Source organism: Lolium rigidum, chromosome 2 (genome assembly GCF_022539505.1).
Source record: "Lolium rigidum isolate FL_2022 chromosome 2, APGP_CSIRO_Lrig_0.1, whole genome shotgun sequence".
Classification (NCBI taxonomy): Eukaryota; Viridiplantae; Streptophyta; class Magnoliopsida; order Poales; family Poaceae; genus Lolium; species Lolium rigidum.
In genome coordinates, this window is record NC_061509.1 from 110952804 (window position 1) to 110975320 (window position 22517).

At 39.8% G+C, this 22517-nt stretch overlaps 1 protein-coding gene across 1 annotated transcript; it reads right to left on the minus strand.

The window, feature by feature from the left end:
* Positions 1-3889: 3889 nt before the first annotated feature.
* LOC124692229 (putative callose synthase 8) lies at positions 3890-21412 on the minus strand. The gene is made up of 41 exons (XM_047225549.1): positions 21338-21412; positions 20245-20345; positions 19936-20006; positions 19739-19820; positions 19556-19663; positions 18940-19056; positions 18754-18846; positions 18582-18673; positions 18336-18462; positions 16855-16992; positions 16698-16774; positions 16454-16628; positions 15697-15822; positions 15480-15597; positions 15012-15340; positions 14623-14675; positions 14465-14525; positions 14088-14169; positions 13920-13969; positions 13756-13842; positions 13546-13680; positions 13370-13467; positions 13205-13289; positions 12366-12526; positions 12127-12250; positions 10863-10957; positions 10628-10775; positions 10393-10544; positions 9311-9417; positions 9119-9217; positions 8959-9027; positions 8386-8572; positions 8188-8299; positions 7900-8019; positions 7706-7821; positions 7546-7629; positions 7304-7416; positions 6992-7221; positions 4766-5608; positions 4489-4674; positions 3890-4399 (listed from the first exon to the last, which is right to left on the minus strand). The coding sequence occupies exons 2-41, from the start codon at positions 20314-20316 to the stop codon at positions 4169-4171; spliced, it is 5553 nt and encodes a 1850-aa protein (XP_047081505.1). The 5' UTR covers positions 20317-20345; positions 21338-21412; the 3' UTR covers positions 3890-4168.
* Positions 21413-22517: the final 1105 nt, after the last annotated feature.

The following is a 22517-nucleotide window of genomic DNA, read 5'->3' on the forward strand; positions in this document are numbered from 1 at the left end:
GAGAAGACGAACTAGCAAGGTAGAAAAAATGTTATTCCTATGATCAAAATGAAACGATTCAACATTTGTTTATTTTTTGCCTACTAGCAAATATTGTTTGTCAACTTGTACACATGGCCTTAATATAATATCCAACAAAAAATCACACTACTTTTTAGGAAAGGGTTCAAGGAGAGTTGCTAAGAAAGATAAAGCATAGATTCAAGTAGGAGTATGTGCTTTGCTTTGGACCATATTAAACATAAGAAATAATTATATTTTTAACAATACAAAATTTTCTTCATTCATGTAGGTTATTCTGCGGCTACTCATTGGATCAGTATGTGGTTCTACCTATAACCAATGGAGAAGCGAGATGATTTGGATACCAGGTGCAACCAGCTAGAGAGGGTTGCTAGAGATTTACATAACCACTGCAGCTTAGGATAACACATTGTTGCAGAGTCATTCCATATCATCGTTAACTTTTTGTTGACCGATATCAGTCGATTGATGTAGAGACCGGGGATAAACCCTTAAAAAAAAAGGAGTATTAGCATGGCCCCGCGCATGACTTGTTCAACGTGGCTTACAAGATACATGTATGACATGGTGGATGCATCTTGTCGGCGTCTTCCTCAAGTCCATCAGGACCTTCCTTCTTCTCACTGACTCCTCTTAGCGCATGAGTGGAGGCATGTTTGTCCGAGTTGCCTTCGAGTCGAGGTTGAGCTAGGATGATGCCTTGCTTGCTCATTCCTCTCGTCATTCGTGGTTGGATGTTTGGCAAGGCGGATTGTTCATCATCGGGTTTATAGAGAGTGTGTTGTTTGCCGCTCAACAATGTATCATAGTGGGTGCGTGGAGTTGTAGCATTTTGAGAAAAACCCCCAATTTGGTCTATGAAGTTGTCCGGATGACGGATGTGCATTTTGCTCACAAACTTGCAAATAGTGAATTCCGAGTCACAAAGTTGCCCCATGTAAGTATGTTGGTCACTCCATCACAGTGACCGTTAATTTGCTGACGTGGTCAATTGTTATTCAAATTGCCCCCTAAAATTTGTTTTTTTCTAATGTTTTAGTCCCCGGTTTGACCATTTAGGGGGCAATTTGCAAAAAAAAGTAGTTGGCCACATCAGCAAACTAACACTAGCCGTGACAGAATGACCAAAACGCTCGCGCGGGGCAACTTCTTGGCCCACAATTAACGATTTGCAAGTTCGTGACCAAGTGCACATCCAGGACAACTTCATAGATCAAATTGAAGATTTTCTCGTAGCATTTTTTTTTCAATTGTTTCGACCTTCGTAGCCTTTCTTTTATATGATTAATATATATTCTCAAAAGTGCAAGTAGAAGTACTGCTTGCGACTATGAGTTGGTTAAGAAAAAACATGCAGATTAGTTATTCTGACTACATCAAGAAGGTCCACTTAAGCAAGCGAGGAGAGAGAGAGATCATGCTGAATTTGCAATGTCATGGCCTTGCAATTGCAAGTGCGCAAATAATGCGTTGCCTCCCATGGCCATGTGCCCGGTGGCCGTAGGACATTCTCACGATGCATCAAACAAACAGGGTCGATCGCATGTATGCATGATTCCACATGCGTGTCACATGCACCGGCTCCTTCCTACTTTGCTTGCTCCCAACATGTGTACTCTACACGAGACTTCTCACGCCCTTTGCGATATGATGCGTGGTGCCTTCCTTGTAAAGGCATATCAATTTCTCTACCATTTCCTATCCAAGATACTGTGCTCGCAGTCTCTCCCAATGCGCGTCTCTTGCTGTCCTACGGCTGTCGTCGAGCCTCTTTTCTTTTTTATCACCACAAGTGAACGTGTTTCTTTTCGCCGGCAAGCATCACATGCACGGCGCCCCCTACGGCTGGTGTCAAATCACTGTAATATTTTTTTTTGAAACGAGGCAAAAGCTTTACCTTTCATTGATATAGGGGAAAAGAGTTGGCCCGTTTATGAGGAAAACAGGCCGAAAACCGTACAACACGACACCACACGCCAGCCCCGAGGCTGCGCTCCACACAGGTCGACGACCAACCAGGTCGACACCACATCTCAACGCAACAGGCGGAGGCGAAAGACCGGAGCCACTGCTCCAACTACCACACCGGCCCCGAGGCCGCGCCCCGCCTGGCCGAAGACGAACCCGCCTCCGCCGAAAAACCACCAAAACACTCCACAAGGCCCTTTGTCCGGTGGACATCCAAAGCGAGGCCTCAAGAGGCAAAACGACGCAAGATCGCCGCCCACGCCCGATCCCGCGAGGGATCTAGGGTTTCCCCCGGAGAACCCGAGCGGAGAACAAGAAACACCCGCTTCGACGACGCCTTCAAGAAGTATGCGGCGCCCACGAGGCGTCCACCGTCGTCGGTCTCGGCCGGCCGCCAAGACAGAGCTTTCGCCCAGCGAAGAATTCCAAGACCTCGCGCCCGCCCGCCAACAAGGACCGGCACAAAACCACCATCTCCAACCGCTAAGCCGTAGTCGCCGACGCGCAGAGGGCAGCACAGCCCGAAGCCAACGGAGAACCGCCGAAGATCACCGTGGGCGCCGCCGGAACGCCACATAGAGGGGACGCCGACAACACCGACACGGGGCTCGAGGACGACCGCCGAAGTCCGCAGACGTGAACACCCCGCACCAACCGAAGCCGCCACCGCACAGCCAAGCGGCCCCACGAGCCCAGATCGGGCCCGCCCATCGCCGCAGCCACCAGAACCAGCACCGCCGCCATGGCCTCCGGCTGGCTCCACCGCCCATGCTGCCAGCCCAGCCATCGCACAGCCCAGCAACACGCCGCCACGCCGCCCATCGCTGCCAAGATCGGGCCCGGATGGCCAGCGATTCCGCACGGCCACCAAGCGCCGCCCGCAGCCAGCCGCGCCCGACGCCCTTCGCCGCCGCGCCCGCCGCCGTCGCCGCCGCGCCCGTCGCCGTCGCCGCGCCCGCCGACCGCCCGTCGCGCCCGCCGCCGTCGCCGCGCCGATGAGCTCCCTCTCACCAGGGACGCGGGAGGGAAGAAAACCGCCCCGCCGCCACCTTCCCCGGGGAGCGCGCGGCTTTGCCGGCCCCCCTCCGGCGACGGCGAGGCAGGGGAGCGAGGGGGAGGGGAGCTAGGGGCGGCGGCGGCTAGGGTTCCCCCCTGGTCGCCAGAGGAGGGCGACCTTAAAGGCTTTTGAGGTGCTCCTAAAGATTGACTATATTTAAGAAGAGTTCAATCACTGTAATATTTTTAGTGTAATGGATACCGAAGTTTATTTTTACTTGAGTACATGATTTTATTGCAGCTTTTAGGTCACAAGGTTACCCTAGAATTTGTATGCCATACTTAAATTAGTTTATTTGAATTTTTACTTTGGACTTTATCTATATGCTTTTAGAATTATGCTTTTATTTTTCTTTAATAAATAGAGCATCCCCAATCTTTAGAGCATTTTCAGTGACCCGACCCATTTTAGACACCAAAAATGTTAGTTTTGGTTCATTTAGATCAGGCCACGGACATAAAATGTTAGTCAAAGCCGTGCATCAATGCCTTGTTCGAGTGACTGTATTCTTCGTTAGGTGGTCCAAAGATCTTTTTACCCTCCGATTCATATTAATTGACTCTAATATGGATGTACCTAGACACTGAAATGTATCTAGGTACATCCATATTGGAGTCAATTAATATGAATCGGAGGGAGTATATTTTTTGTTACTTGTAAGTTTTCTTGTATTGTTGTTGAAAATTATGAATAGATCGATGGACTTTTCGAGAAAAAAACATGCACACATAACGGGCAAGAACATTTCACCTCTCGAAGAATCATAGTATATAATAATACAATTGCGAAATCTACCAACATAATCAGTGGTTTATTTCACTAAGAAACACTACTCTAATATGTATTTTTAATCTAACATGACTTGTACAATAACAGTTCCATTTTTTCTTAAGAAAATGGTAAGTTCAACAGTTTGGGCCAGCATCAATGGTATGTGAATATACAACAAAGTCGGCCCACAAATTGAGATGTTAGATTCATCAATGGCATGTACCAAAGGATTATCGATCATACTGTATTCCGACACAATATATATGTACACAAGAATACAGGGGCTAATTATTATCCTATCCAACAAATGTATCATATTTACAGTTCCCATCCGCATGAAGCTATCAACTACTTCCGTTTAGTTTTGCCAACAATAAAAGGTTGTATCTGAAGTTGCCGCGAGAATGCCCTGTTGAAAAGAACCCGAGTTTGGATAGCTGAGATGATAGGCATCCATGCTAGTACAGCAATTGGAAAAAAGAGCAGGGAACCCATTCCATAGTCATAAGCGTGCGCAATGACCTGAATTGGCTCCCAGATTGCATAGTATTCTATTTTTGGCCTCAAAACTTGAACAATCTGTGCGGTGGGCCGGGGAGGAATTAGAAAAATTGTGAAAAAAGAATGAAAATATTGCATAACTTGTAGAGTACAATGTTGACACTTACAAGGAGGAGGCCCCAACCAGTTGGTATGAATGCAAGGCAACAGATGATCAAATCCATGATGGATAGTTTGCATAGGCACGAGAGAAGGATGAATGAAGTCACCACTGCCAGGAATGTCAACAACTTAATAAACCTGAAGATGAGTTGGTGCTTTGAGCTCAATTGGCGGCTAGCACAATTCACAAGCTACAAAAAACCATAAATAAATTAGTATAACCATAAATAATCACAGTTTCCTGAAACAAGGACATAAGAGTTTTGGAGATGAAGCATGTACCTTGACTAATCCAACAACGGCAATTATTACGACCCAAGAAAGCAAGTAAACAAGGAAATTTTTGTTGTCATGAGATATCTTCAGATGATAGACAAGTCCATACTGATAAACAAAGAAGCGTAAACAGAGCAGTACTTCAAGAATCCTAGAACTTAGCACTGAGTAACGGAGATGTGAATTCTCGGCATTCCACCATGACTCCCAGCTCTTCTCCGGCTGCACCCCTATCCCCCCTTGGTTCCTCATCCATCTATTCCAGTCTGACCAGTCGTCAACAATCTTATGCCAAGCAAAACCAGCAGGATTGAAAAGAAAAGGTGCAAACAACCAAGTCATTGCCATAAACCATGTTGAATATGTGACCATCACATGAATCCTCCCATAAGATTTTCTAAAGATATGATAGATTATCAGAAGGAAGAGCAACTCAAATGCTTTGACAAAGTGACTCCGGGAGTACAACTGATAGTTTTCCGTAAAACTCGCGTGAAAAACAACAAATTTACGCCCTGTTGGTCGGTATTTAGCACCACCATGAAGAATAGTACGTCCATAATAGTGTGCTTTCGTTCCAAGAGAGAATGTGAAAAAAACTGAAGCAACCTGCAGTTGCATGAGGATGAAGTCACTCAAAGCTGCTCGGAAACCCTTCTCCAACCCTAGCTCCATCACCATTGGCAACCCTGTAAGCAGTCCCAGCTGGAGAAAAGATTGAGATGCAAGGGCAGTTTCTAAGGATTTCATATTCAGAGTCTGAGCTTTAATCAAGAGAACACTCTGCACTCCGCTAAGAACCAAGTACAGCTGTCCGTATAGGAAAACATAAATACCTACAACTGATATCTGCAAAACATATGAACCCATTGAAACAGTAAGAATCATTGTTGGTGATAAGCTCAAGTATTATATGTCACAAAATATTTTTTACGAGGGATTACTTAAAATTTCCTGTATGAACAGAAAATAAGGAGTAATAGTATTCTGAATTTCTGATGGGCCACTTGGATTATGATTATAGGAAAAAAGACATGAAAAGCATACTCTTAACCTCCAAAATTTCAACGAGTGGTATGAATTTTCATCATCTTTAGACATTAAGAGGTAATACACTTCATTACTCAAAATACAATTATCAAAGAAAAAACTAAAAGTAAAGCAATTAAATCAGATCTAATGTTTCAACCTCCTAATTTACATCAAATAGAATTTTCCCTACACATCAAAAGCCTGTTTGGTTTACTGATTTGATAAAATGGACTATCCATATATCACTGGAAAGATTCGATCAAGTCAACAGGTATAAGAGAAAAAATTACATTATAAAATGGTGCAATTTTCAACTCTAAACTATTGCAGATGCTAATTTTTCAACCTTGAACTCTAAAACCTGTTGTTTTTAACCTAAAAATCTCAAATCCAAGCCCGCTCGACCCAATATGTTGCCATGTCAGCAACTTAAGTATTTTTTTCAGGAAAATCAGAAAGGGTAACAAAAAATATAATTTGGTCGAAAAATCTGAAACTTCAAAACATAGCGAATTTGAATCTGAGAAACACTTACAGTAGTCCACAAATGGCTTGTAGCTAAATTTTCTAACAGTCAATCTGAAAAATAAATCCCAATTTCATAAAACACTTTTTCCAATAGTCAGACTGAAAACGTCAACACAAAAGAATTGTTTCTCGAATTCACTAAAAGGTTCCACATTTTTTCCTATAATTTTTATCAAGTTGTTGTCATGGCAAGGTCCTAAGATGTAAAAGTGATGCCACGCGTCACTGCAGTCAGCACAAAACCGTTTGGGATAGGGCGAAGGTGGTAGAGTAAACTGATTCAAGAGTTCAAAGTTTAAAACAATTGGTTTCAGAGTCAAGGTTGAAAAGTGGACATGTTTCTTGATTATACTGAAATCCGAGGAATGCAGTCAGATACACAGTTTTTGCATGCTAGATAAAAATTTGAACAGAGGATTGCCAGCTAAAAACACAAAGTGTCAGGTGTCAGAATACACAAATTCCTTTTCTGCTATTATTATTATTCCGATAGTTCCTATTGACTTTCGCTTTACATACTTCTGTTATCCGTAGCCATGTTTTGTTTTGTTCATGGAATTGCCACATTTTATGTTTTTAACTGAATTACTTGTGGGCCTTGCAGTGTGCATGTGCAGGCAGAAGCCCAAGCATGCACATCAAGAGGGAAGGAGGGAGGGAGAGAGAGCATACTAGGCTATTGAAGTAAAACCCCACTGTCGTGAAATAGCATGAAAGCATCCTGAAAAAATCAAATCGCCGACCTAGCCGGTAGATATCACGGCTAAGTGTTTGTTCACTATTTCCATTTGCAACTTTAGCTTCAAATTTTGAAATCTGATTAAGGCCAACATCACGTCCTTTGCCAACTTGAATGTACTCGTTGTAAGTTATATGTCCGCGACGCAATATGGAGTTATACCCTGTAAACTTAATATTAAAGATGCAACTCCTTTGAAAATGGCATCAAAACTTTAATTTGAATAGAAATAAAATTTTACTTACCAGCAAATACATCCTCACTCAGGTTTATAGTTTTAGATGCTTTGCTTATGCCACCTCTTGTTAAATGAAACATCCGGTCAAAAATATCTGGATGACCATAGTGAAACCGTACCCTGCAGTCACGGAAATGGCTATTTAGATAGAAGATGTACTTTAGAGAATGGATTTTGTCCATATACAGACACTAATAACTTCAGGAAAAAGCATTACCAACATAAGATAAATAAGAATTATGTTTTCACCTAAGGGGGTCAGCAAGAAATCTCTGTCCAATTGTAACGAAGCTTGTCTCTTGATATGACATGAATCCAGCAAGTGATGAAACACTGCCCAAATAATAATATGATATTAACTAAAATTACACTACATGTTTGAAAGACATATATTGGAAAAAGTATAGACCTTCCTGTGAAGATGTGCTCTCTAAGCCCAAGGATGGTGGGAGCTTGGTCCTTAGGACGCCTAACAAACTCTTGAAGGACATTTCTCATTTTATAAGCTTCTTCCAAATAGTTGTCCTGATAGCACCGTAAGTAAGTGAAAATAAATGTTTTTTCTATGAAGAGGCAAGTATAAAAGAATGTCGAGTTCTTTACTTGATTCATATCAATTGTTTGCAGAGCCTCTCCACGGGTGAATATAATTGCATGGTTTTGATTTTCGGGTTTTCCTTCTCCAATGATGGGTGGGCCAGGCAGCTTTATACGATAAATCTCCTATGTAGTAATCAACAAGTAATCACAAGCAATTGAGGAATTGGATGAAAATAATAAAATTTGTTATAATAAAGTGTAATGGTTGTGCACATAATGCTTGACGATAGATAGTTGAACTGACAAAATTGCCAGCTTATCTACCTTTTGAGCTTAAGCTAAGATCATTACCTGGTCTAGATTATTTTCTGCTTTTATTAAAACTGAGGAATAAACCTTATGAGGGATATTTTGTACAATAATTTCCTTCTCCTCAATGTAGGCCACACGAAGAGCTGGATACCTTCATTGAGCACATAACAAGTGAAAATATCAGCATGATTCTAGAGATAATAATTACTCTACCATTTTATATTATCCAAAGCTTACCTTGCCATGAGGTCAATAATGTCTTGAGCATGGGGATCACCATTAGATTTTTGTTCTCCAAATTTCTGACATGAGATGACATATGAAAATTTCATATCTGCAAGTGCATCTAGCTCAGTTGATAATGACTGGTGGATGTTTCTCTTATTTTGCCCTCGCTCAGTTCCCACAGGCCCTTTATATAATTCTGCTCAATTAAAAAAGAAGTGAACTCTTAGAAGCATACCCAGTTTGCTAAAAAAAACATGACAACAACCTGATAAACCTTGAGGTGCTAATTGGTCTAGTTTGATTAAAATTCCACACTTATCGGAAATGAAAACATGTTTCCAATCATGGTTTTAAAGGCGTCGCCTTAGGGACGCCTAAGCGTCCAAGCGCTCCCCCTCCGCCTTAGAAAAACGCCCGCCTTAGGCGCCTAGGCGTCCAAAGCATCCGCCTAGGCGTCGCCTAAGCGTCAGAGCGCCCCCCCTTCGCCTTAGGACGCCTTGGCGCCTTTAAAACCATGTTTCCAATCTAATGATAAGGACAGGCTGGAAAGAGTCAGAGAGGCTGTAAAGTTTCTGGGCGCACCTTGGTCATTTGTCCTGTCTAAGAAAGCTTGTAGTCTCAATGCCTTCCTGTAGTACATCATTCCCCGAACTACACAATACAAAATAAAAAGTCAGAAAGCTTGTAAACAGGCATTTCAGTGATGAGTTTTCACAAAGTATGAGAACATAGTCCATATTACCGGTTCGACTTAGTGTTTGACCACGGAAAGAAGCCCAATATCTGATATCTTCATTTGTTATCTTTGAACCAAGCCGTTCCAACAAATTTGTCCATTCATCTAAAATAATGAGAACATGGATGAAACTAGTGAAAGCAACTGCGATATTAAAACAAAAGTGGGCGAATAATGAAAGAATAGAACATAACTAACCTGGATATATCTTCTGCATGTAGGTAAGGATGGATGCTTCATCTTGATTTGAATGAAGCTCTTCATCTGAAAACTTCACTTCCTCCATGAAATAGGGAGTTACTATGCTGGGCAAAGTACTGTGATGTCAGTAAGAAAATCAGATGTTCATTAATTGTATTTGCTATTTTCTGTGATAGATGTAAAGAACATGACTTGCTTATATCTATGTGAACTCCTACTGGTATTGGTAAGATCTTATTGATGTGATTTGCTTGAACACATAAATGTCCAAATCATTGAGAGCTTAAAATATTTATGTGGCATTTGGTTCCATTTGAATCATGTATTGAAGTTCCTATGTTTTGAAAATTTATATTGGCAATGCCATTAGTGACTCAAAATGATAAAAGATATGGAAAGATGCAAGCATGTGATGTGACAGTGATCAACCTCGATAAGCAATCACAGCCTGCTAAACAGCCCAAGGAGCTTAGTCTACTACTTTTTCTTGTTCAATTTCTATGAGTGTTTCTTAAAGGTTTTTGTTTCATCCCTAGCAAGAGTACTGGATAATGCATTTTGGGCTAAGTAGTTGCAAAATCTATGGAGTCAGGTAAATGCAAGGTTTGGAAAAAATCTGACACCAGATAACACATGTGAGTTCTATGTTTTGTGTAGGTACGCTGCTGGTACTTTATCAGTATCAAGGGAGAGATAGAATCACAACATTTGATGTCTTCAGAAGCTTGTATTTCAGGAACAGATTTAGAGAACTGGGTGGATTTTCTTTTGCAAAAATTGAAGCATTTGATATTATTTTTCCCAAGCCAGAAGGACAGTTTGATTAACTGAAGTTCAATGCTGAGTAGACAGTATTTTATATGGATTGGGGATTTTGTCCCCATAATGTTTTATGAAATTCTCGGAGTTCACTTGTATGTTTTCAAGATCATTTGAATTCTTGGATTTTCTAAATTAAATAGTATGGATACAAATGCTGACAACATGTCAAGTTGGTTATCTGCTATATCAACTTCCTGCTAGTGAGCAATCTTACGAATACGTAAGTTGTAACAGAACTTGAAAAGCACAATTATTACCTAAATGACAACATACTCCGTACTTTGGGAGCAGCCGGCATGTCCATGAAAAGAGAGGTTGCAAAAAATGAAATGCGTCGTCGAGCCTCTGAATTTGATGGTACTTCTGCAACCTTCTCTTTTGTATTAAGAAGTAGATAGAGACGTTTAACCTGAATATGGCAAAGCATGTCATCATTCAGAGAGTTACAAAAATTCCCAAATTTTCCATAGCTAATCAAAGGTTATGTTGGACCTGCTCTTTGAGTGGACCACTATCAGGAAATGGAAAACGAATTTTTGATTCTGAGCTGATTGACGCAAAGAGCTCTGGTTTGTAGTAATCGAATACTCCATTGTCATCAGGGATCAGTGTGTCAGAAGGGTTAATCTGATCCAATACACTGTTGAAAGAGGAGATCATTATCATGGTAATCACAATTTAAAGGGAATGAAAAGCATATGATGATCAAATATTCCATTGTTCTTACCGCTGAGCATCCACAAACATATCTTGGATCAGAGTATCAATGATATCTTGAAGTAAAATTGTTACCTCAAATCTAAGGCCTTGTTTGTTCTTATACTGCATAACCATTGGGCAGAAATTGCATCATATATGCTGACATAATAGGATTGAATATACAAGGACATATACACTCTCCATTAGCAAAATAGGCTGTGTCCACCCGAATTAGATTCTACCCCATATACTACCATCCCCTCCCATCCTATGAAATTAAATTAAATTGCTGCTCCATGTGGACCTATCACCATATGAGATGCCACTGTAATACTTTTTCATTCTGTATGACAGAGCTATTATGTACTGTACGCTAGTAAAGTAACAGGGGATAAGAGCAATCGGTATCTTCAGAAAGAATGATGTGTGATTTTTAAAGCCTTAAAGACTTTGTCTAGTTTATATTACTTCAAAAAATGATGCCAGTACCATACTCTTATCTTTCCAACTAACAAACTGAACATTCAGTCAGACAGGGATAAGAACTACCACTAATATGGCCTTTTTGTTGCTGTTAGGCTTTGTAGTTTCTTCTGGTCATTGTAATTATGTGTATTTTTTAGTATAGTTTCTTTTAATAAAATGGCATTCTTTTAGATATGTGTTCGGGAGGAAAACAGCCTACCACTAATTAAAGATAACTAAGAAATCTCAGCTGGCCCTAGGTTGCTGCTGGCTCTCTGGACTCTGGTGCACCATCTCACGAGCCACTAAAGGGATGTGCACAAAAAAATGTATAGCTATCCATTACCTTAACTCCAAGAACTTCTCGCCTCATGCCCATCGCCATCATTATCCCGGATAACTGAGAACTGAGTTCTAGCTCAGTGGCAAGGCTAGCGAGTGCGCAGCCAGCCCACCCGGGTTCGAATCCCCATCTAGCGGTAATTTCGCTGGGAGGGGTGGACTTTAAACCGGGTTATCATCCTAGCGTCCATCCGCGGGGAGAGTCTCATCCTACCTAACAACGTATAGCCAAGGGAGGGATCGTTCCCCCGTTGGTCAACGTTTTATTATCCCGGATAACTACTTCTGTAGTTCCAGCCATCTCTATCATCACCCTTGTGACAATTTAGTCCTCACCAGTAACAAGTGTGTGAAAGGCACGATGCACTAATTCTTCGATTACCGATCACATTAAAAACGAGATATGGGTTTGAGGTTTGCATAGGTTACAGTAAAATGGTGAACTAGAAAGTAAAAAAGGAGAATGGTACTAGTGAAGTGTTTACCAGAAGCTCAGCCAACCGTTCAATTTTTTCAACCAGCAAAGGCAAGTGATCCATCTTAAAATCTATCAATAAACTTGAGTTCTCCATACTCATTTTTATTTCAGAAAATATGGCCGCTATCACCCTGAATAGAATCTGTAGAAGATCATGATAATATTCCCGATAGCATGTACTGCCAATGCATTGCAAACATGAAAAAAAATGCATTAATAGAGATAGTGTTGAAGTAAAATGATTACCTCTTCTCTACATCCCCGATAACGAGAAATTTGAATATACTTTTTGTCAATTCATAGAAATCATTGATTGCACAAAACGTGTAGTTATCCTTCTTAATTCTCCAGAAGAGTTGTGCACTTTTTCCAGTAAAATTTGCTGTCATATCAACTGCTTTGGAAAACTATCATGGAAGCAAAACAAGAATCAGATCATACAAATATTGCTGACATATTTTATAGATAGAGGGAATAGACATATATCAAATATGCGCAGACAGTATAAGAAATATTTAAAATACGCTTCTAAAACATATGGCTGATGGGAACTGACTGCTGCTTTGTCAGCAAAGAGTGGCGTTGAGCACCAAAGGCCTCCTCTGAACTGGACTCGTACCCAGTTGTTCACTCCTAACATTGAATGATAGAGTTCCTACCCAAATTTTGTAACATGAAAGTAAACAAATCGCTAATGCTAACGCCAACCCATGTCGTTTAAGAAAGAGCAGGTGGAGCTTTGACTAAAAATGGAAGAAATCTAGTATTAATATTATCCTAGTGGGTCTTATTGAAATGTTTAGTCAACTTGAAATACATGTTTGAACTGTTTAGCGTAAACTTTATACATGATAGGAAGAGACAGTATTGGCAGGTCTGCGCTGTATAATTCAAACTATATTATATTTTGAGCTATCTGTCTTATAATATGATTCACCTACTGTAAAATATACTGTAGATTCTCTCAATTGCCAACAGGTCTTCAAAAATAAGTAGTCTGCTAACTTAAGCGGTAGCTTGAAAAAGAAGAGTGTATTGCGCCTGGGCCATGGGGATTGCGGTGTAGCAATAATAGATCTACATACCTTTTTGGCAAGTAAGAACAAGGGCCAGCGAATAGAACCAGAACTATATTCTAGTGACATGGGCATTGTCATCAAATCCATCTCTCTGCAAAATCAGTGAAATATGAAGGGGAAAAGAAGTAATCCTGATGAAACTTCTGTTGCACTGAAATAATCAAAACATACCTATTGCTTATTAAATCCTCTGAGCGAAAGCTATTTATTATCTGGTTCCAAACCAGTGCGAACTTTGTCGGGTCTTGTCTTTCAGATTTACCTAAGTTCTGAAAATTAATATCATCTGAGAAATAACAACATGGAAGGAAAGAACTTCAAGGTATGAGGACATGAGGAAATTCCACCTTAAAGACATTCTTTTCCAAGAAACTAGGCAGTATCCCTTTTCTATCTTTCGGCATTGAGCGGGGAACAAGACAAGCATTGAACACTTCTGGTAAGGTACAGAATCGACTTCGAACCATTCCCATTGTACGAATCTACAAAATGATATAAAAAGTAAGAATATATAACATCTCAATAAACAGTTAGTGTTTAGTGGCACCTCATCTCACCTCACCAAGATGATGAACAATACCACACATGCCACCGAAAATGGTGCAAAATACGGAATACCAAATTTGTGTGTCCATGAAATATACCTGTTGAAAATGGAATTAAATTCATTAATTATGAGCCATATGCCAATTTAATATTGTAAGTTCAGAAGAGTTCTTACAAGAATTATAGGGGACCATACAGCAAGAATTGCGCCAGCATTGCTTTTGACTGGTGACAAACATAACAGATAGAATTTTCATTCAGACTTCAGTGTTGATTATTATTGCAATGCCCTATTGGGTAAAAAAGATGAAAATGGAAAAAATAAAAATAGTACATAGAAGACCTTGTGGGAAGAACTCATGCCACTCATATGCTTTGACATTGACGTTCATGATTATCTTTGTAGGTTCCACAAGAGGCCTAATCTGCTCAAGTTATATACAAAGAAACAATGTAGCAGGAGGCAGGGTGACATAAAGTAGATGTAGAGCATAAAAATGTGAAAAAGAACTTCTCATGGTATTACTATGTTGTCTCACCACCTCGAAAAAAAACTATGTTGTCTCATTATAAACTAAACCCATTGTACATATATCAGAAAATTTATCTGAGTTGTACCTATATTGCATAAGGATAATACAGCAGAAGGTGGATAGAAACTACAAACGTGTTCTGTATGCTATGTACTGACAAAGAGAGGGGGGGGGGGATTGGTCTTGCCTCAAAGTAGTAGCTGAATAAAAATTTACTTGACAGAAGAATTGTCCAAAATGATGTATACCTGTTGAGGCAAAGAAAGGGTATTCAGCATATATCAAATGGCCAAAACAAAATACAGGATTAATAATAATAATAATAACAATAATAAACATATTTACTTTAGTAAAGGTACTTGGCCTTCATGCATTCCTCTTCCAACATATGACTGGGGCTGTACATATCAGTGGAAATTTATGAGTACTTCATTACGCTATAATGCCATGCACGAGATATGGACTGACTAATAAAACTGTAAATGGATATGGACTATGCCAGGAATTTAGGTAGACTCAAGTTATGTTGGAAAGTAAGTTAGCAGGACAATGTACTCAGCTGAACTGATTACATAACAAACAATATTCTCTGATGTTAACTACTCCCTCCGCTCCATAATAACTGTCGGGGTTAATTCAAATTTAAACTAAAACTAGACACTTATTATGGATTGGAGGGAATACAAGATGTAAATGAAAACAAGTTCTGCTTTTTAGCAAAGGTAAAAACATACCTGGCACCACCAGGACAATATATTGCAAATTCGCCATGTAGATGTCTCGATATAGCTGCTTACAGCTGGAACAAGAAACAATGCCATCCCAATCACATTGCTTGTAAGGTAAAATGCCACAACCACCATATACTTCGACAGGCAGAACATTCCCAGAAAGTTTTTAGGATGTCTAGCAGAACAAGCTTTGTAATTCTGAGAACTGGAATAAAATATGGGCAGAATGATCGCCCATGTAACTGCAAGAGAGAGTTTTATGGCAAATCTTAGTTTCTGGCTAAATCTCATTGTTCCCTTGGTTCTCCATGAGAAAGCAATATCAAGGACCACTGCACGGAAAAAATTGCACATATCACAAAAGAATGAAGACAAAATAATAGGAAAAGAGTTACATCGTTGTGTTAGTACTAATTCATCAAAAGATAGAAATTCATGGTATACATATACAATACCAAATTCCAAGTTAACCTTGAATAACTCGAAGTACTGCATTGGTTATGAAAATACTCAGGAGATCCTCGAATATTTGTGGATCTAGTAACTGAAGAGGGCTTTCCAATCCATGCCATGCCATTATTATTAGAATCTGAAAACAGAACATATGAGAAAATGTGTCAAATGATCTGGAAGTGATAAAACAATATCTAAAATGTATCACTTCCAACCATTAATTTGAGAACTAAACCTGTAGCCCAAGCACAAGGAGTGTCCACAGCCTATCAAAGCTTCTGAAGAGATGCCAAAAGGAACGGACCTCAACAAAGTTTGTTTTTCCTAGCCACTTCTGCTGAGATGTGTCACTTGCTGTTTTCTATATGCAATAGCAGAAAAAGAAAAAGAGCACAGGTTAATCGACTGTTCCAAATAAATATGATCAAACATGTGGATGTACATGAAAATCCTTAGATTACATTATGGAAAAAACAATAACATGGCAAGTTATTGAAAAATACAAGTTTCAGGATTATATCTGTTCAAAATGTGGAGTTACAAACTATGTATTATGCAATTAGATAAACAATATATTTATACTAACTCTTCGAAAAAATGTATTTTATACTCCCTCCGTCACATAATATAAGATGTTATTACAACCAATATACTTTAAGCTATATGGGACTTATATTATGGGACAGAGGGAGTACTACATTTCAGTGTCAAGTTAAGCTACATGTAACTTTAAGCACTAAATATTTGGAAACATATACTTGTATTCCATAAGAAAAAAATCTGAACTAATTTTGCCACATTTTAGTTGTAATCTTTCAGTGACATGCAAAGTTTCAAATCCATTTGTTATATTGTTTGAGAGATACGAAAAAGAAAAACTCGAAAAAGTGTGGGGGTGTAGGTGTCATGGGCTTCAATCAAAATTTTCCCATGTGCAGGACTGAATACATAAATGTACATTGTGAGATGGTCATTGTCCCAATATTTATTACCTGCTGTGTTTGGTCAGGTGCTTCTGAATTAGCGATGCCTAGTTCTGATGAGGATCCATGAGGCAATTTGGAATTTTGTATCTCCGTTTGATGAGACTTTTTATCTTTCGTTGATGTGAAAAAGAAGTCGTTGTTAAGGCGCATGGGCCAACCAAGTTTGAAGCAGTCAGCAGACCTGCATTATAATATATTTAGTACAACATTTTAGTACCAAAGGTGAAGCTAACAAAACATGGTAACTAACCAGAAGAATTCATTGAGGTCATCGTAGTTTCTCCATGTTGAGTGATCAGATACTCCATTTTTGTTCTTTAGAGCTTCCTTTGTTACGAAAAAAATGCCATCATTTTACAGTTTCCAAAGGTGCTAAATCTAAGTGTTGAAAAGTAGGGATGTCAAACCGCAGATATCTCGGCGTATATTGGTGTCACTACTTTGTTAAGAAATGATTCGTCCTCTCCTCCATATGCAGGTCTGACTTTTTCTCCAGTAATTAAGCTTACAGCTCCAGAAAGCACTCCATATAGCTCGTATGACATCTGAAACAATAAGCGGTTATCTTTATTCGTAAAAGTAGAGGACAACGTTGTGTTAAATTCCTTGGCACACAAATCCTTGGCACACAAATCCAGAAACTACTTACTGGTAAGAATTGCTGTTAATAAAATATATTGCTTAACTAGTAAGAGTAGATGTGTTTTGTTTAAAACATGTAAAACACTTGGTTAAACTCCTTTTTGCAAAAATCTTATCAGGGAAGGAAAAAAGCTAACCAAAAATTAAGATTTGTCTCCTAATTCAACTACAAGTAGTACTCCCTCCATTCCAATGAATAAGGCTTATATATTTTTTAAAGTCAAGCCAAGTAAAGTTTGACCAAACTTTTAGAAAAAATTATCAACAAATAGGATATTCTATAGATATAATATGAAGACGTATCTAGTGATATTGATATTGTTTTTGGCATGTTGATGATTTTTTGTAGAAACTTGGTCAAACTTTACATGGTTTGACTTTTCAAAAATAATATAAGCTTTATTCATTAGAAAAGATGTAGCACTATACTATATAAGATGAGAGAGAGATTTGACACTGGTAATTAAATTGGGTGACTCTAGATATTTTCTCTCATTCAAGGTATTATGTCATTTTTTTGCAAGGAAGGTCACTTTAGGATCTTTTTTCCTGCTAATTGAGGTTGGCCATTTTCTCTGGAAACAGATATTTCAGAATTTCGCAGTCTGCTGTTCTTTAATATAGTTTGAATGTACAGACGTATTTGCAGAAGTTTGCGCTTGAGCCTATCATAAGTACACCATACAAAAAATACAAGCAAGACATCCATACAACATAAATACAGTGTGACTTCAATAAAAATTTCCTTTTTTTGTAATGGAGTGCAGATGTGACCATCTCTATGCACAATTTTTTTTCATACCGTTGAGCTAGCCAACTTAACAACACAGTTGAGAAAACAAAAATGAGTTCTGAAACAATTTTACTATAACAGTTAGCATATGTTAATTATACAAGAATGCTTATTGTTAAGCCGTGTCCCTTGTAGTCATCAAATGTTCATATGTATAAAACGGTTCTTCTGGCCATGGTAGTTTTTTATTAGTAATGAGTGATAATTCATATGGCCGATATCAACTAGACAGAAGGTCTTAGCCCGGCCCTAAATTAAAGATGCCAAATTGGCGGAAGATACAAAGTGCTGAACCAGCTTAAAAACAAACCTATATCAGCTCAAAAACATATATCTATCGTTGAGACTTCAGAGCTGATTCCAACAAAAATGTATTTGGAATTAAGTCATGGTTAGAATCATTAATACAGTCAAAGCACTTTGAAAAATATGAAGGACACATATTTTACATACATGATGAAAGATGTAGCACAAGCATTCTGGCATAAGTCGTAGATTTGATGCTTCTCCCCATATAAGAAGATAAAGAGCTATGTACAGAAGTTTATGCTGCTGAACTTCCTGCTTCACAGATGGCAACCTGCAGGTGCAAATAAAAACAAAAGCAGTACAAGTAAGAAAATATTTCCTCGAAATTTATCCAAACTTATTTTCAATTATTTATAGTCCACTCTAAATAAAGAAAACGAATATATTTACCATATGTTGCTTTTTCTCCCCAAAAATTTGCACCAGGTCAAATAATTCTCAAATGTTTTTGCCAATAGTTCATCTATTGCTCTGTCATCAAGCTACAAGTAGGCATGTCAAGATTTAATCTTAATATTTTGACCAAACAAAGAGAAAGCAAACAGTGTTCATGTATGACTACCATTGGAGCAGAGGATGACTTTGGATTCAACCGAGCATGCATATTTGCAAGCAAAAGAATGAGATGCTCTCTTTGATTGGCAACATTCCCTTTCTACCCCACCCCCAACAAAAGAAAGCCACATTAGCTTAAATGCAAGAAAAAACCATTGGTATTAATCGGAGATTTGAATAATAACTAGTCTACCTGGAATCCGAACCAACTTTGCAGCCATCGAAGAATATCTGTGTTAGTTTTTTCATCCCTGATGCTAGCTAATGGAAGACTGCGGACATTAAACACCGCAGACACTGCAACTTTGATCTGCACAATAGTATATCATAAAAAACTTCATGCAAGCTGGTATGTGTCTTTAATAGCAGTGTTAATGCTTAAATGCAGAATGCAGGCTCAGCAACTCATAACAAACTAAAGGGTGTATATTTCAAAGAGAAGTAGTGTAATCTACTATATTATTGTGAGACCAACACATAACGTTAGAATTACACATCCATATTTGAGAAAGGGGGAAACAGATTCTTAACACTAGCCAATTGCTACTATTATTTGTACACGCAGTTTATTCTGCAAAGAGGATTGGTCATTTTCTTGGCAAATATCGTCTGTAGAAATCATTACAAGCTCTGGCAACAAGAAGGATCCAGGGACTTCTGCATCATATAAGAAATGAAGGTGCCACGAGTCACGACTATTAGTAGGTCATGATTAAAGTTTATTTTCTGCGAAGAGTACTTCAATTGTCATTCCATAAATACTATCATGGTTGAGGTTTTGAGTTAGAAAAGAAACAATATATGCAAACCTCTTGAAGAAGCATGATTGGTTGTTGACTTGATCTAGGATGAAGAGGAATAATATTATATCGGAATAAGCCTGACTTGTCTGCAAAATCTTCACTCGCAGCAAGGCTCTGAAAATTTGTGAAAGTGTTAACTAGGTAGCACATCATACATAATAATTATCATTTTCTGACAAGCATCATAACCTCCAAGCCAGTCCCGATGAGAACAGCCTTCAGAACTTCTGCCAGGACAGGCATGAGTTCATGTGCATTAGCTTGCCTTTTTCTGTAAAATGGTAGAAAAAATGGGAATCACATTTTGGTTTGGGGGCAGGGGTTCAGCAGTGGTTATTAGGAAATTAATCTGCATTACAGGTTTGAATCTGAGAAAAATATCTTACTTCTCATAGAATGACTTAATCTCTCGGGCATCATTTCTTTCTTTCCTCTTGGAGAATGTACTTTTCTCATCCTGTTTGGAAAGTAAATCAAACATGAGGCACATTATTAACCAACAAATATAGTTACTAGTTTCCTACATCACAGTGAAGCATAAATAGAATGTGCATTGATGTTATGAAGCAAGGATGTCTGTTAAGATGTGATATGCATGTACTGCATGTGTATTATGTTCAAATCCTCAAGATATGAAGTTCAAACTTATTTCATTTATGCAGCGAGAATGAAGTTAATATTTGTCATGTATATACCTGCTCCAGCCTCTGAAGAAGTGCAGTTTTAAATTGCCTCACTCCCCTCCCTGTTGAGCGGGGATCCATCATATGAGCCTTTTCAAAGGCGTGAAATCGGCCTGTAAAGGACAGATTAAAAAAATGTGGCCATGACTCACTTTTTCTTTCCAAGATTCATTCAATGTAATAATATTTCTCTGGATTGGAAACAAATTGAGTGATTGACCAAGAAAAATGCTCAGTGTCACCAAGGAAAAACAAGTTCCAACAGAGTGAATCAAGGAATTAATTGAGTTCTCCAATGAGCTCTTCAATGATATCATGAGTTATGCCACCTTATCAGTAGTGATGCGAGCTGAGGTGTGTTTTTTTTACCTTCCTACTGATCAAACCACCACTAATTTCATGGCTTCCAACAACCTACTCTACTCATGATCTAGAAAGAATCTACTCTGGCTAATGAAGGGAAAGACGCAGAAGAGGTACTAGAGAAGAATGCTCTCTGTGGAAGAAACTATTTGGCTGATTAGTTGTTGATAGCAAACTGAACAATGGTTATAGAACAGATCACTCCGACTTTGGAACACCCCTACATGATATTCTTCTTTTACATGAAAGTGAAAGACGAGAATATTCGAGAAGAATATATTTTTCAAGGTGCCACATAGTCCCTCTTCTGTTGAGGAATCTCCGAAGTAGCACATGCGACTTAAGACAACATCAATATTGCTTAAGCCATGTTGGAAAGCAGCTCTAGATGACCAAGCACCGATCGAGGGACTCGTGAACAGCAACCATGAACTTCCAGCGGCAGAGGACAGCACAAGACAGAATATTCAATTATTCCTTAACTGAAACGAATGGGCCTCTCAAAACGAGCTCGAATCTCTTGAGGTTGGTCTCTTTATCCTGAATACAGTCGCCAAGAGAATCTCCAAGGACAAGGCATTTCACCTCGTAAACACGTAGGGCGTTGAATGCCAAGGTGCCGGAATTTCTCGAACATGTTGCGGACACCGGCAAGCCTCAGTCCACCACCGACCCGACCAACGTAGGATGAAAGCAGCCTAGAGAAAACTGTAGAGCGTTAGTTAACGCGCGGGAGTCTTACAGAGGTAGGCGACGCGCGGGGACTCGGCCTCGATCTGGTTGGCGACGCGAAGGAATGGCCGTATCTCCGAGACGAGCGTCTGCGGCAGCTTCTCGCTGTCGAACTGCAGCGCCTGCGCCACGGCGCTGGCGGTCGCCTGATCCGCGGCGCTCGTGCTCGAGGACGACGCCATCGACGGCGGCGGGAGCGGCGGCGGGGGCGGGGGCGGCCGCCACTGCGGCGCCGGCGCCGGCACGTACCGCAGCGGCCGGCTGGACGGCCCGATCTCCACGATCTCGAGCTCCATCGCGCGAGCGGCAGAGACGACCGAGCAGGCTGCGCCACCACCATCGTGCGGCTTTTATCTACGTAGCCTCGGCCTTCGCTTTCACTTTCACCTTCGCCTTCGCCGCTAAGCTTTACCGCTTTTCCTCCCCCGGGCCGGCGCGGAGGTGGCGGCTTTCGCTTTTTCTGCGATCTCCTTCCACCTGCTTGTGATCTCCAATTTGGTTGGTTTGGCCGGCGTCTGTGTGCGTGGATTGGTGAGGCTTTTCTACTGCCAGGCCGGGAGACGAGTGAGCTAGGACTAGGAGTGAGGACTGTGGGATAAAGAAGAAAGTGCGGGAAAAGATGGTGGGGGAGCGGCTTTTTGAACGTTTGGGGTGGGCTAAGCAATGGCTGCTTTGTTTAAGTTTACTGTATCTATTCTAGGGGAAAATAATTTCATAAATCTGGTTCACAAATATCCACCTATCGAGGATCAACTAGGGTCTAGGGATGTAAAGGTATAGTAAAATTTCTGCACTGAGTCGGTTTCGTATCCGTTTTAGAGAATCCATATCTGGTTTAGAAATAATTATATGGATAAGGATATCCAATTCCGAACTTGACACCAGATACGATATAGGATATGATATGCCAAATAGAATATCCATTTTAAAAAATTATTTAGAATTATTCGATGATTTTTATCCGAATAATCCGATTTTGATCTAAAACTTCAAAGCTAATAGAGCATATGTAGTAGTTAGTGAGTTGCCAAACTCGTCCATTAAACAACAACTCACTTATGTAGTCACTCTATCGAATATGAGTGTTTTGTTGAACTCGGTTTATCAATTACTTTGGTTGTATGGTTTGTGGATCTACTTATGCGCATACAAATCCGAACAATCCTATTATGTCTCAAGTTCGCTCCGTT